We start from the raw sequence: 15334 nt of genomic DNA, 5'->3' as shown, positions 1-15334 counted from the left end.
CCTTTTAAGAACAGTTTCAAACTTAGTGTCACTTATTAAGAATCAATATAATAACTCTTTTCTATTGTTTGAGGCTCTCTTACCAGCTCTACTGTGCATTAATTATTTTGCTTCTTTTGTATTTGTACAATAAATGCTTGACAAAAAAAACCACCTAATTTAAGATTTTTATGGCACAATGAAAAAGTTTCCCACCCCCAGGGGAAAAAAAAAAAATCTGTGATGTTCTCACTGTCTTTTTTTCAGGGAAAATTTTATATATTAAAAAGAAGAAGAAAAAAAGAAGAAAAAAAAAAAAAAAAAAAAAAAAAAAAAAAAAGAAGAAGAAGAAGAATGTGAAAAGAAAAAAAAAAGCCCTAGTTATACTTTATGTGACACGCGGAAGGTTTAGAATATAGAGAACATGAAGAAACATTACATGAGCTATAGAGAGATAAAGCTGTGTGTTCTTCATTTTAAATTCCAGATAAATATGATTTCAGCTTTGATCCTACATGGACTAATTCTTTTGTCACTCCACTAATTAATTCAGTATGCTAGAGAAAAGATGCTAATTTGAGCATCAAAGAAGTGATAATTTTTTTTTTGTTTAATCAGAGTTATAAAGATAAGTTTCACTCCCATTAGACTAGGTCTGGAGCTCAATCATTTTATTCTTGTTTAGTGTAGATGAATTCCAGAGAAATCGTGCCCTATTTCTCTTAACTTCTGAAGACGGAGCAGTAACATCCTGGATTCCCTTTAAAGTGGTCCTTTGCATAATCACTGTGCCAAACAAATAAAAAAAACAAAAACAAAAGCCAAACCAAACAAACACAAAGGGCACAGTCATTTCTTAATACTCTTGTCCTTTTGTTCTTCTTTCCACATAATGAGTTAGGCACCATCATCTGTCCTTTCTGATAATGGACTTTATACGGAGTACATGTATGTTAATTTGTGCCATTGGAATAAGTTGTATTTGACATTTTATTAAAGACTCTAAATGAGACCTGTTTCCACAGAGCTTTTAGTTAGCCCTCCCTGGGTTTCTTTTCATTGACATGAGTCAGTGTTTCCCCTCCCAGGCAGCTTGCTGAAATGCTCCCACCTGCCAGTGAATGGACGGCAGAGATGTTTCCCGTGGGGGAAGATTTCCTTCTGCAGGATGAGACTGTGGTCAGTCTGGAGTAAGCCGTGACAGGTTGACCTCGGGAAGGCCACGGGGGCTGGGGAACTGCCTGCAGTTGGTAGAAAAAAAGTTTGGGCACAAAGTGTGACTTGGTCTCAGAACACTCTTTCCTTTACTAGTTTTTGGGTTTCTGGGGCAAAGGAGATAGAGAAAAGGAAGGAAGGAAGATAAAGGGATTGCTCTGGGCATCCAGATGAGAAGAAATTACCTGGCTGCTGGCCGAAGTCTGAATTCCCCATGTGGTCTCTTCGGATCAGTATTAGGGTTTTATGCAGGTCATCGGTTGCACTCAAGCAGCCTTCAGAGACACTTAAAGATCCACTTAAAAGTAATAAAAATAAAAAGGAAGAAGCCACATATTCTGCTGCTTTGAAATAAGTAAACATTTAATGAAAAGAAAAACCTTTCTAACTATTAAGAAAACATAAAAATGCAAAAAGATCTATTTCTTTAATGCTCCCGTTAAATATATTTCCCAGAAATCAGAAGCATTTAAGTCTGAATCACCATGGCTCTTGCCTACAATGTCTTAAAGCCAGTGAGCGCGTAGCGCGTATGAAAGCAATTATTCAAAGTTCACTGTGCTCCTGAAGAGTATTTCGTCTTCTGGAAAGCAGAGGGATGGAATAACTTAAAACCCAGTGTAGTAGTGACAGTTAATAAGCTTTTTATAGTCCCTGTGTGGATCTGAAAATCATACCTTATTAGTATCTTTATCTTTCTCACTCACTCATTCACGCTTGTTTTCATTTAAGTTTAATTTCTGGCCTCTTTTTCATATTTTTTTCCTTTTTTTCTAACCAAGTGCTGCTTTAATAACCTCAGAGTCGAGTTTTCACTTACTACAAAAATGTTCAGCAAAAGTAACTGTCCAGTGGTTCTTAACTGGTTCTTACAAGTCCGTCTTCCAGAGGCCCTTTTTGCTTGTTTGTTTATTTTTAGGAAGATGGGTTATTGGTGATGTGCATTTTGCTTTACTTTCTGGACCTTCTAGAATTATTTTTAATGTATTTGGTGTTTTCAAATCCATTGTGTTTCCTAGCTCCTCCGTCTGGGAAAGCAAATTAGTTCAAGGATTCCCAGCAGCTGAACTGAGCCAGAGAGCTGCGTAAGACTCTACCCAGCAGATGTTTTATCCACTTAGGCAGAAATCCTAGAATGCTACAGGACCTCCCTGCTTTTCAGTCCTAAAAACAAACATCAACACATCTGAGATCTGAAGATTCCTTGCTTTGGAGTGAAGGGGAGTCATGATCACCAATTTAGGAATCACATCCTGGGAATGAGGAAAGTAGCTATTTAAGGGGAGGGGGTGGGAAGGTTGACCTCAAAGGAAGTAGTAGATAAAGATATCAGTGGGGTTACACATGTTTGTTGTTTTCATATAGCTTGTCTTCATCTTGGAAACATATAAACACACCCAAAATAAGTGTCTAAACAGTATGCCAGAAATTAAAATTTTACTTGGAAATCTTATTTTTAGGGTTTCAACTCCTTGATCCAGTTAGAGTTAACAAAGATTTTTAAAACTGAGTTTTCCTTCAGTTACTGAAACATGAAACCACTCAGTTTCTACTTGCGAACACCTCCTATGAAGCAAGTCCCTACCTCCTTTTGCAAGCCATGAGGTGGACCTACAGAGTTTAAAATACAACCCTCTGTTGGGGAAAGCATACTGAGTTTTAGAGCATTCCACCTCCCTCCTGAAAAGTCACAGGCATTAACCATGGCAATAATGCATACTGTGGAAGGCTAAAAATAAGGTAAGAATATTTTTTCTTTCTTCATCAAGATTGATTTACAACAAACACAAATCTGTACATTCTTCTATCAATGTTAACATAAAAGTAGGCAACGCCCTTAGGTACCAAAAAATGGGAGGGGGGAGGGGAAGAAACTCTCTAATTGGTCAATTTTCACTGGACTTTTATCAGATTCATTAACTCTTAGGTATGAAGGGAACCATCTGAGGTAAACAAGTAAAGACATTTGTGACATACATTTTAGAAGCAATAGCTGAAGTGCACAAAACCATATGAGATTGCGATACACTGAAGTTAATTACGTCAGCATGTGCATATGCTAATTCAGAACCCAATTTGGAATATATCAGACAGCAGAAACCTTTTATGGGTGAATTTCAGAATAAACTATGGAAACATAGTCAAAGGTCTATGAATTTCTCTGCCCCCATATTTTGCTTGAGCTCTTTCAGGCTGTATAATTTATACAATGATAAGACAATATCATGTGTAGTTTAAAAGTGAACTAGTTACAGGGAGAATAAACCATTATCCAAGTCCAGAAAATATTATGACTGTGAGGTTTGTGCATTTTCACATCTGACTTCATTCCATAGATTTCTGTGTTTAATATTATTAAGTGGGTCTTGTCGCCTTTTCCAAATGCATCAATGACACCCAAAGATATTTCCTAATTGTAGAAGGAGAAATACATTATGTTTCAAACTTTCAGCTCTCCTTGGATTCGTAGCTCACCACTAATTTGGAATAAGAGTGTCTGAACTTCTCCTTGCCTGACTTTTTTAGTCCCCCTAAGCCACTGCTTTCATACAGTCTGTGCTAAGAGGAAGAGTAATTGCTAATAATTACATAAACTGCCCAATGGGATCAAGGAGGAAAACTGTAGACAGATACTACTTAGCAGAATTAAGAAGTGAATTAAATGAGAGACTAGATGTGGAAAAAGCTAGAGATAGAGCTACATATTTTCAATTTGAATTGTGTGTCAGGGTGCCTGGGAATCTGGGAAGGATTTGAAAGTCATCATTACCTAGAAAGTTCAAGGAAAGAAAGAGAAACAAGAAAATATTTGCTGAGAAATTAGGGAATAAATACTAAGAATTATATTAATATCTTTCTTGTATAGAAAACAATAGGATGCTAGAGCCCTGTTTAATTAATTGGATTAAAGAGTTAGAGATCTTCCTAGCAATTGATGTTATTAATGGTTAAATTCCATGTGCCTAACCCATATGATATGTAGTGGCTGCTCAGTAAATGACGGAATGAATGAATCAATGTACTGTTATTAAATTCTGCTTCCCCAGATAGCTGTTTAGGGCTTCCCTACATAGGCAAAATAGGAACACGGGCGAGGCCTGTTTCTGGTATTTTTCTGTAACCCTTTCTGAGGTTCTTTTCCACCTTGGATATTCTATTTACTTTGATTTCTTCATTTACAATGAGATTACCAAGAAATCTCATTTTATGGATAGGAATCATTTCTCTTATACATGAGGCATCATATTAACTGATAAATTAATTACCCAGGAACTCCTCCACTTCCCCTTTATCAGTTCTATAAACAAATTAGTTTCCTCTCCTAGCTGTTTTATCCTTGTTCTCCCTTTTCCATCTGGATTTCCCGAAGGCACACTAAAATAACCGTGCATAGAAGTGAACTTTTGATGCCTCTGCATTGACCCATCACATCCAAATCACTGTCTTCTCTTCTCAGCAGCCACGGATCACCCAAGCCGCCATCACCTTTCACCCACACTCCTATAGCCCTCCCCAGCCAGTTTCCTGCTTTTATGTGCTACATTTTTACTTCAGCAACCAGGATGGTCCTATGAAGTATACATCACATTGTATCACTTCTGCTTAAAATGACTTGGTTTCTCCACTACCAAGTCTTTAAATCTACCAGTTTCCTTACTAGCTTCTCTGTTCCTTGAATCACTAAGAAATGACCTGTTGTTATTCTTAGACTAAACTCTAAGTATCTCTCAGATCTATACTCCATGGACCTTACCCTTCTTTCCATCTGAATCCTGTGCAAGGATCCCCTCTGCTCTCCTCGCTTCAGACACTGGCCTTCCTTCACTGCTTGGGATTCACCAGTTACCAGGCACTTCATGGCCTCTGCATGTCCTCTTTCCTTCACCCACAAGGCTTATCTTCCATCTTTGCATGTCTGGAATCTCTCACCCTTATCCTCTCAGTTTAAATGTCATTTTCTTCATTAAAGACTCCCCAACCAATCAATTTCCTGTTATCATCTCTCCTGACTCCCTACATAGCACTTTTCACAACTTACAGTCACATAGTCACACTTGATTGGTGACTATCTCTGTTAGAATGTAACTTTTGTGAAGATAGGTTCTGGTTTTGTATCCCAATACAATATCAACCTACATCCAGTGCTTATGGCAATGTCTGGCACAGAATAGATGCCTAATAAATATTCTTTAAAACAAATGCATGAATGAAAGAAGAAAGAAGAAAGCAAGCAAGCAAGCTGGTCTTCCATGAAGCTGTTTCATATAACGTCTCTGTAAAAAGGAACAGGGAGGAGATAAGGGGATATATGTATACGTATAGCTGATTCACTTTGTTATACAGCAGCAACTGACACACCATAAAACAATTATAGTCCTATAAAGATGTTAAAAAATAAATAAGTAAATAAAAATAAAGTGTTTTGGTAAAAAAAAAAAAAGGAACAGGAACAGGTGTTTTAAGCAAACTTATAATTCATGAAAATCCAAATTTACATAAAGTGTATGTTGAAAGGTGATTTTTCCACTTTACAGAAAGATCCATCATAAGATTCTTTAAACAGGCTTTCCAGGTACATGGAAAGTATGACTTCATTGATTAAAACCATATGTTTGCACAGAATTCTTCAGGAAAATATCTTTTATATAAAGCAAGGTTGACCTATAAGCAATTTCCTTAAGGCATCTAGCCCAGAATGGCCAACTCTCAAATTTCCTAGGTAATAGATAATGGGAGGCCTGGAATGCAGTGGATATTTGAAACCCTAGAATGCAAAGCAGTAATTTCAGCCATTTAAGTCTGCATGACTTTTCTCACAAAAATAGCTAATGGGGAGAGGAATCAATGTATTTGAATCTCCCCAGCTCCTCTCTCTGTATGTCAGTGAAGGTAAGAATGGCTGTGAAATGACCCCCAAAGAGGCTGCCATGAAAGAAGAACACGGGCTTGTAAAATTCACTAGACTGATGCTTTTCTCCCAACTCCCCCCACCACCACTACCACCACTGATAATTAAGTTGTCTCATTGCAAAACTGGAAAAAGAATTCAGTGTTTTAATAAATAAAAGGCAATTAACTTCTCTGAGTTTCAATTTCCTCATCTTAACAACGTGGGAGCCCTTTTGAAGATTATTGTCTTATAATTCTATTCTTGAACCTACCCAAACTTTACAAAATAAGGTAATTGGTGGCTGCTCTCTGTCTAATGAAATAAATTTCACAGCTATTTCTGCCCTTCTTACTGGAAACTTTAATAAATGATCATTAACTTTAAATCAAAACATAATATTTATAGAATTGGTTGAATGGACTATTATTGATGGTTCCTGCTTAGAAGAAAGTGCTTGGCAGAATTTACTTACAACTAACCTTTTCTTTATCAAACATATCCCACTCTAATGGAAGAATAGTAAGCTATTCTCAAACTGCAGTACAAGTGAAATATTTTAACTGCAGGAAGGAAAAAACAATACGTTGGTTGTGGTCATAAAGATCAAGGTCGACTAGGGTATAGGTTAGTTTTACCCTTCAAAAATCAGACTGCTTTCATTCAGAAAATCTAAAACCTCCAAATTTATAAGAAAATATTTGAGACATGGAGAAAAAACAAGCCTAAAATCTGTAGAGATCATGGCAACAATTTTGCCTTCATCTGCTTCCTGAGGCATTATTTTACCCTCACTCCCCACAATTCTGATTTTTCTTTGTTTCAGTATTATTATATTTAGTGACATTTTGAGGGAAAATTATTTTTCTAAGTGGTGTACTGAAGTATTCTCACATAAAGGAATTTATAGTAATAATGTTGATCCCTAAGACTCTTCTGCGTGGGTCTGAAAAGCTAAAGAATGTATTCATGGAAACACATTATTTAGATATCTCCTGCTTTGTAGGTTAAAGCGAGATCTTGAATATATTAACAAATCTGAATTATTTGATAGTTAGTGTTCTCGTATTTTGTCTGTATTTCTCTCTCTTTCCTATTTACTTCTATGAATGGGATCAGTTCATTTCTTCAGTGAGAAAAAGGAGTAGATTCAGAAAAGGAGGCAGGAAAAAGGAAGAAAACAAACAAACAAAAAGAAAGGCTGGGGATGATGGAGTTAAAGCTGATGGTTGATCAACTGAGATCGCCAAACTAGACTGGATACAGCAAAAGGACTGAAGTAGGTGCAGAGGCAGGTGGAGAGATGGCAATGGGGAGAGAGGAAGTTCATGAAAGAGACTTTGCTAGTTGAAATTATAATGGAAAAATATGCAGAGGAGTCAAGGCTGGGAGAGGCTTCTGAGGAAAGCAAGATGCACTCTGTACTAGGCTAACACCAAGACTATGGGTGTTGCAGCGCCATCTTCCATGTGTGATACTCAGAGCTGCCACTTGGCCAATAATCTCCACTTTGGGTTGAAATGCAATCCAGAAAGAGACAAATATGTACCCATTTTTATGAAATTCTGATGAAGACAGGAATTTCTTACAAGTTTATAATTCAGGTCCTCGTGTGAGGAGATTCTGAGTCACTGTGTGTTGGGAGGCTAGGGGAGAGGGATGGGAGCAGGGGAAGGGGGCAGTCAACAGCACATGTGTAATTTGAAAAATGTCCTCAGGTTGGATAGATGGAAGGATGGATGGATACATAGATACATACAAAGAATCATAGATAGAATGAGTAAGCTAAAGGTATAAACACACACACACACACTTAGTTAAATTTGTAGCTATCTAATAAGAAACAAGGGACACATGGGATTTCCTTAGATTTAAGAAGAGTCTTTACCTTAACTGAAGACTATGCATGATTGAGTGACTTTTATCCCTGGTTATCAGCAGAGCATCAGTCATTTTATTTTTTCATGCATGTTAATACCAAGACTATGGGAGATTGCTTCCAAAGAAAATATCTATTGGTAAAAATGCCTATCATTTAAGAATATGTTCTACCAATAATTAATTGCTGCTTTTTTTTTTCATTTCTAATGTGCAGTTTCATTTTCCCAAAAGTGCTAAGGAAACACAATGTTCTTTTAAAGTATCATAATTGCAGGGAACCCTAGTGTACTATTGTTTGGAATGCAAATTGGTGCAGCCACTGTGGAAAACAATGTGGAGGTTCCTCAAAAAATTAAAACTAGAACTATCATATAATCCAGCAATCCCACTTTCAGGTGTATATCCCAAGGAGTTGAAATTAGGATCTCGCAGAGATATCTGTACTTCTAAGTTCATTGCAACATTATTCATGATAGCCAAGATATGGGAACAATCTAAGTGTCCATCAAGATGAATGGATAAAGAAGATGTGGTATATGTATATAATGGAATATTATTCAGCCATGACAAAGAAGGAAATTGTGCCATTTGTGACAACTTGGATGAATCTTGAAGGCATTATGCTAAGTGAAATAAGTCAGACAGAGAAACAAATAACTGTACGAGGTCACTTATATGTGGAATCTAAAAAAGACAAACTCAGAAATAAGTAAAGTGGTGGTTATCAGGGGTCGGGAGGTAGGAAATGGGAAATGTTGGTCAAAGGGTACAGACTTCCAGGTATAATATTAATAAGTTTGGGAATCTAATGTACAGCATGATGGCTATAGCTAATAACACTGTATCATGCACTTGAATGTTGCTTAGAGTTGATCTTAAATGTTCTCACCACAAAAAAGAAATGGTAACTTCGTGACAGGATGGAGGTGGTAGCTAATACTATGGTGGTGATTCTTTTCCAATTTATAAATGTATCAAATCAATACATTCTACACCTTAAATGTACACAGTGTTCATGTGCCAATTATATCTCATTAAAGCTGGAGGAAAAAAATAAAATCACCACTGTGCCCAGTTAACCACACTTATGCCAAGCACCGAGGAGGGCTCTCAGCACGCTGACCTTGGGCTGATTTGGGAAGCCTGCAGCTACATGGGAGAGTGAATGTGGCCTGAAGGAAAATGTGCAGTGTAGGAGGTGACCCACATTCTAATCCCAGTCCTGCTCTGAACTTGTTGGGTGGTCTTGGTCAAGACCCAGGGGCTCTCAGAGCTTTTGATTCTTCATTTCAAGATATGAATATTGAACTAGGTGTTCAGTAAAGTCCCTTGCAGCACTCTCACTGTGTAATCCCATGAGTTTAATCTTCAATGTCAATGCCACCTGGAGCCCTGGAGGCCTATTTAGGAGGTCGGTCAGTGTTTAGCTATATGGGAACAACAACCTTTCAGTTCTTTAATCTCTACTGAATTAATGGTTCGAAATTTTTAGTCTTTAATCACATGATTTTGTGCAGACTGCACAGTCAATAGAAGGAAGGAAAGAAGGAAGAGAGGAAAAGGAGGGGACTTCAGTAACTGTATTATTTTTCTGATCTCAGCATCTTATTTTAATTCCATTTTATGTGAAATGATCTTGTGTTGTTTAGAATAAAGAATTACATTTTATGTGAAATGATCTTGTACTGCTTAAAATAAAGAATTTTAATTCCATTTTACGTGAAATGATCTTGTATTGCTTAGAATAAAGAATTTAATGAATTCATCTCATAAATATCTTCAACTAACCACGAAAAGAGCGTAATTATCATTAACAATCATCTTCTCCATGTTTCACTAGATTTGGAAAGAAGAAAGATGATAAGGGTGGAAAGGCTGAGCAGAAAGGTCCTCTGAAGCATGGTGGCCTGAGAGAAGAGGAGCTGGAAAAAATGAAAGAAGAACGTGAGAGGTGAGTAGAAATGCTGGGCCTCTTATTTTATTTTCATGCGTGGTCTGTGTTAACTTGACTGTATCATCAGTCAACTGGAGAAATCTTATTTTAAGAAGCATAAAGGTTGACTGATACAAAAGGAGAGATACCTGATATAAATGGAATCTGCTTTTTAGGGAATTTTTATTATATTTTGAGAAGAAATTAACTTCATGTTTTTATTATATCGGTACTTATAATTCCATGATGTGCTACCCCCAGTTTTGACTATATCGATGCATATGTTCCCTGTGGTTTAAATAAGGAGTTTTTTGCTTTCTGGGGTTTTTTTAAATAAAAAGGTCATCTGGATATTGATGTTTAGGGCTATCAAATTTCCATAGTCTGTTCCTAATTTTTGTCAAGCTGTTGTATACCTTCTTAATTTTATTCTGCTAAGCCCATTTGGGTACTGTAATTTGAGAAGTACATGCCCTTCATTTTTAGAAAGCCAGTGCCTTTTATTAGGCCATCAGCAAGTTGCAAAGTGTGTTGCCCATCTGTTAAAGGGCCGGTTTCATTTACTGAAATAATGACAGTTTGCAAGGGCTGAATTCTTCTATTTGAGGAGCTTAATGTTCCATTAGGACAAGAGGTCCTTCACATATCTTTGATGTTAACTCTGGCATTTATCCCAAGTAGATGTATAAATGTCTGATTTTGAAACATGTAAGCGAATATTCATATTTCTCCTGACAGTTCTTTGCCTTCACAACCAAATGAAGCCTGGAGAAAGACTGAGATTATTACATAATTTTAAGTATTTGATGCTGACTTGATCATGTATGAAGTCAGATTTGTGCAAATTTTTCCTTATTAGTAATAATAGTTCTTGTCGTTTTTAAAAAGTCAGTTCTTGAACTTATTTTAATATTCTAGCATGTGTACTAGGAAAATCATACTTCTTATTCATTGCGTTTTCTGGCACAGAGCAGGCTAAGAGTATCTAACTGTTAAGCTTTGACCCCTATCTTGTGGTCTATTCCCATTGAGAAGGCTGACTTTATCAATAGCAAGAAAAAAACCCTATTTAGTCCTTTCTTGTTTTTGAGAGGTTGATAAGCTCAGTTCCAGGGTCAGTGGAGCAGAAAAAAAGAGATCAAGTGCTTTCCATTGTTGTTGACTATTCACCTGTCAGAGTTGCCCCAAAGAGAAGAAAGATGAATTCTCCATCGTAGCCCAAGATTCAGTAATCCTGTAATGTAAAATGTAATTCAGGCTAAGATTTTAACGCATCTATTGGCAAAGACATCTGTGCGGTGAGACCATGCCATAGGTCTCTACTGCTCCCCTAACTTCACTTTCTGAGGTACCACATTCTTGCCTCATCTTCAGGAAACTGAGCTATTTGCTAGAATGCAGACTTCACATTTTTTGCAGCTCAACACTTGCTTGGGGTTGGGGGGTTTCCTGTTAGTAGCTAGGGAACTCTGTGCCAGCTAGAAAATTGATAACTCATAAAATAAGGTGGGTTGTCTTTAAGCAAGAGTTCATTTCCTTTCTGGTTTTGCCTTTAGGAAGCAGGTGCCCGAGGAGTTTTGTTCTTAAAAGCAGAACTGTAAACTCACCTCACCTGGTTATATGGGCTTCAGGACCAATTTTCTTAAAATATGTTTGGTCAAAATATTGAAAGAACTATACTATTAGCCTCCACTTAGGCCACTTCCTGCACATGAACACATAAAACACATCTGATATGGGTTTCCTAGAGACAACATTGTCTCAATCATGTACAAGGGGAAAGAGTGGGAGAAGTTGATGTTATGGTTGGGTGGTATAGAATTAATGGCCAAGGATATTTCAACAGCTCAGGGACTGAAGACCATAGAGGGTGGAGTGAAGGCTGAACATTTGACATTGCTCCCAACCCTGCAGTCCCATTTCTTGGCTCTCTATCATCCACTGGAAACAATTCACAACTCTTAAAGAACTCAGCAAATGTATCACTCTTCGTGGCCTGGCCACAGGAAGAAAAAAAATAGAATAAAATAGGAAATAGTGTATACAAGTTCACAAAGTTGTCTTTTGTTCTAATACATTTAGAATTTGTTACCTAAAGATGATTCAAGCCATCCGGTTGCTTACTTGCTTCATCCTAGTTGTCATAGACATAATAGTTTTTCATGAACATATTCCTTTTTCAAAGAGTTTAAAGCACTTATATATAATATATACTGTATATCACTGAAGGCAGCCTGCACCAGTTTATGAAAGATGATTATTAAGCTTTCAAGAATTCTGTGAGCTGGTTGCTAAACCGTTGGTAGCTTGAAATTGGTCATGGTGGGAGAATTTACACCACACCACAGAAACTGGCAGATGATGGTAAATTGGGTTTGTTTTTTTCAAAGAGCCAGTTCACTGACACACCGCTGAGGGTCCGTTACCAATTCTATTTAGTGTATAACCAGGAAGAGGTTATCAAAAATAGAGGCAAAAAAACCATACTCACCCAAATCAAAACCCATGACTTCTTATAGATAGCTATGTTTCTCAATATGGCCCATGGGCCACCTGCATCAGAATCAATGACTTGGGGAGCTTGTTAAAAAGTGAAAATTCCTGAGTCCCACACCGGACTTGCAGAATCAGAATCTTGGAAGTTAGAGTTCAGGAATCTGTGCTTAATAGTTACACCCAAAGTGACTCTTCCGCAGTCTGAGAATCACTGAGTTTGAGGGACAAGATTTAGCTGGAACATTAGATTAAACTCTTCTCATTCTATGAAAAATGATGTACAGATTTTTTTCCCAGGAGGATTGAATAACCCAGTATAAATACATCGCCACCTTTCTTATATGCCCTCTCTGAAGCATCCTACCTTACTTGCACACTTTTTACAAACAAAAGAGGAACGCTTGCCAATGCTCACTCACCTAAGGGAATATGGATCTTTCCCCACCCCATCCCCTCATGTGCACAAAACTTACAAAGATGATAAGTTTATTAAGAAATTTTTGGAAACATAAAAAGTGTAAAGAAGATTATTAAAATCATGCATAATTCTACCATAATTCCATAACCACTATTAATATTTTTATGATATTTTTACTATATTTTTTTTGTTTGAAAACTTGGTATTCATACTGCATATACTTACTGTTTTCACAGAATTCCCATTATATTGTGAGCATTTCCCCATGTCATTAATGTTTTGAAATTATGTCATTTTGGTGACTAATATTCTGTGAGATCAATATATCATAATTCATTTATCTTCTGTTGTCTTCAAATGTATAGTCTATTTCCATTTTTCACTGTTCCAAATAATACCTTGATGAGCATCCAAATACAAAAGTCCTTATAATTACCTCTTAAATCATATAATTTGAATGTCAATTCCTTGTAACTGTTTTACTCGAGGGTTAATCTAACCTCAACTCTAAATTTTAGGGTTATATCATTCCTCTCATTATTTTTCTTATGATTTCCATATCTTGTTTTAATTTGCCTATGTCTCTAACTCCAGATAGGGAATTGTTTTGGTGATATAAATGAATATTTTATTCATAGCTATAGCTATGGAAAGGCCAAAAAAGCCACAACCGGTGGATTGAGTTATTAGATTAGATTGGAGGAATGCAGAGTCTAGAACGGAGATTCTTAGTTCTTCGGGGGGTGGGGGGAGGCACGGAGGATGGAAATTTTCTCCCCAAGGAACATTTAGCTATATCTGGAGACATTTTTGTTTGTCAGAGCTTTGGAGGGGGTGTGGGGAGTGAGTTGCCACCACTGTGTACTGGGTAGAGGCCAGGGATATGGCTACACGTCCTACAATGCATAAGACAGTCCCCGTCCTCAAACAATGAGTTATCCAACTCAAACTGTCAATGATGTGGAGACTGAAAATCCCTGTTCTAATCTGTGGACTTCGCAAAGAGTAGGCGTACTACCTCCTGGACATTAGAATTGTATTTTCTCATGATATCCTGTGGCCATTGCAGAGAGATATACACCAGATCTTGTAACCCTAGAAGGATTATTAGCTAATTGAGAAACTGTACGCAAAGATTGCTAATGAATATTCCATCAATATAGGCTTGCAAGAAAAAGTTTTCCTCAAAAATTTATTTTTAACGCTGGCCTGCTGAGCATTGGCATCAGTGATGGTGCCCATTGATCAGATTTTGAATTCCAAGAAGCTGCAGGGGTTGACAGTGTGTCTGATGACAGAATCATCTGGAACAATGGACTGAATCAAACATAAAGGAACTTAATAGGAATAAATGTAAAGTCTTGCTTTTAGGTCCCAAAAGGAACCGTACAAGCACAGGATGTGGAAGGTTTGACTTAATACCAAATATATGAAAAATTTGCCTGATGGTTTTAGTTGAGGGTAAGCTTAGCATGAGTCAACATGGGGATGTGCCTGCCAGAAACTTAATCCAGTCCTAGGCTACAGAAGTTCATGTACAATAGTGATGGAAGAAACAATAATTTCTATTTTATACTGCTCAGATCACACCTGAAATACCCTAAGCCTGTCTCACACACAGAAAATGGCAGCACTAAATCCATGTCTCCTGAAAAATATGGAAGGACCTGGGAACGCATAGCCTGCAGAGTTAAGACTTAGTTGATGTCACATGATTAAAGAACATTACGTAGAAGAGGAACTAGACGTATTTTATAGCATCCATTCGCTTTCCATTTTCTCTCTCTCTACTTATTCATCCATTCACTTATTTTCTTGAAGATTCTAAAAAGGAATTATTTTAAGAGAGGCAGCCTTGGGCTTCCCTGGTGGCGCAGTGGTTGAGAGTCCGCCAGCCGATGCAGGGGACGTGGGTTCATGCCCCGGTCCGGGAGGATCCCACGTGCTGGGGAGCGGCTGGGCCCGTGAGCCATGGCCGCTGAGCCTGCGCATCCGGAGCCTGTGCTCCGCAACGGGAGAGGCCACAACAGCGAGAGGCCCGCGTACGGCAAAAAAAAAAAGAGAGGTAGCCTTCAGCTTGACTGAGGGGAAAGCATCCTGACAAATTAGAGTGTCTCATGCAGTGGTGAGTGTGTTGACCCTGGAAATGTCTAATAAGCTGATGATTCCCCTGAGGAAGGATGAGTGCAACAGGAAAGGATTGGACGGGCATCGGTTTCATAAACTTCAGTCACTGATATATTATCTTCATTGGTTTATTTATATCTATGTATCTTCAATTAAGTAAAAAGTTACATAATGCAAAACCATGTAAATTAATATAATTAAATTCATCGAGCCACATACCGTCGGAAATCATCTTGTGTGCCATTAATGCTGCATGTGTCCTTAGATGATCGCTGTGGTCTCTCCCAGATCTTAGGGTCTGAGAAATAGATAATATAGATAATATAGATAATATATCTATTTATCTATTTATCTATTATATATAGATATAATATATCTATATATCTATTTATCTAAA

At 37.4% G+C, this 15334-nt stretch overlaps 1 protein-coding gene across 2 annotated transcripts in view; it reads left to right on the top strand.

Annotated features, from left to right (window-relative positions):
* The window catches only part of PARD3B (par-3 family cell polarity regulator beta), a 1035739-nt gene that overhangs the window by 790322 nt on the left and 230083 nt on the right, over positions 1–15334 (top strand). For both annotated transcript variants that reach the window (XM_029225239.1, XM_029225240.1), the window contains one exon: positions 9804–9914. In XM_029225239.1, coding sequence (XP_029081072.1) covers positions 9804–9914 — 111 coding nt within the window. The remainder of the gene's footprint in view (positions 1–9803; positions 9915–15334) is intronic.

Source organism: Monodon monoceros, unplaced genomic scaffold (genome assembly GCF_005190385.1).
Source record: "Monodon monoceros isolate NGI ecotype Baffin Bay Population unplaced genomic scaffold, NGI_Narwhal_1 Super_Scaffold_16, whole genome shotgun sequence".
NCBI lineage: Eukaryota > Metazoa > Chordata > Mammalia > Artiodactyla > Monodontidae > Monodon > Monodon monoceros.
This window is presented reverse-complemented; position numbering and strand designations above follow the sequence as displayed.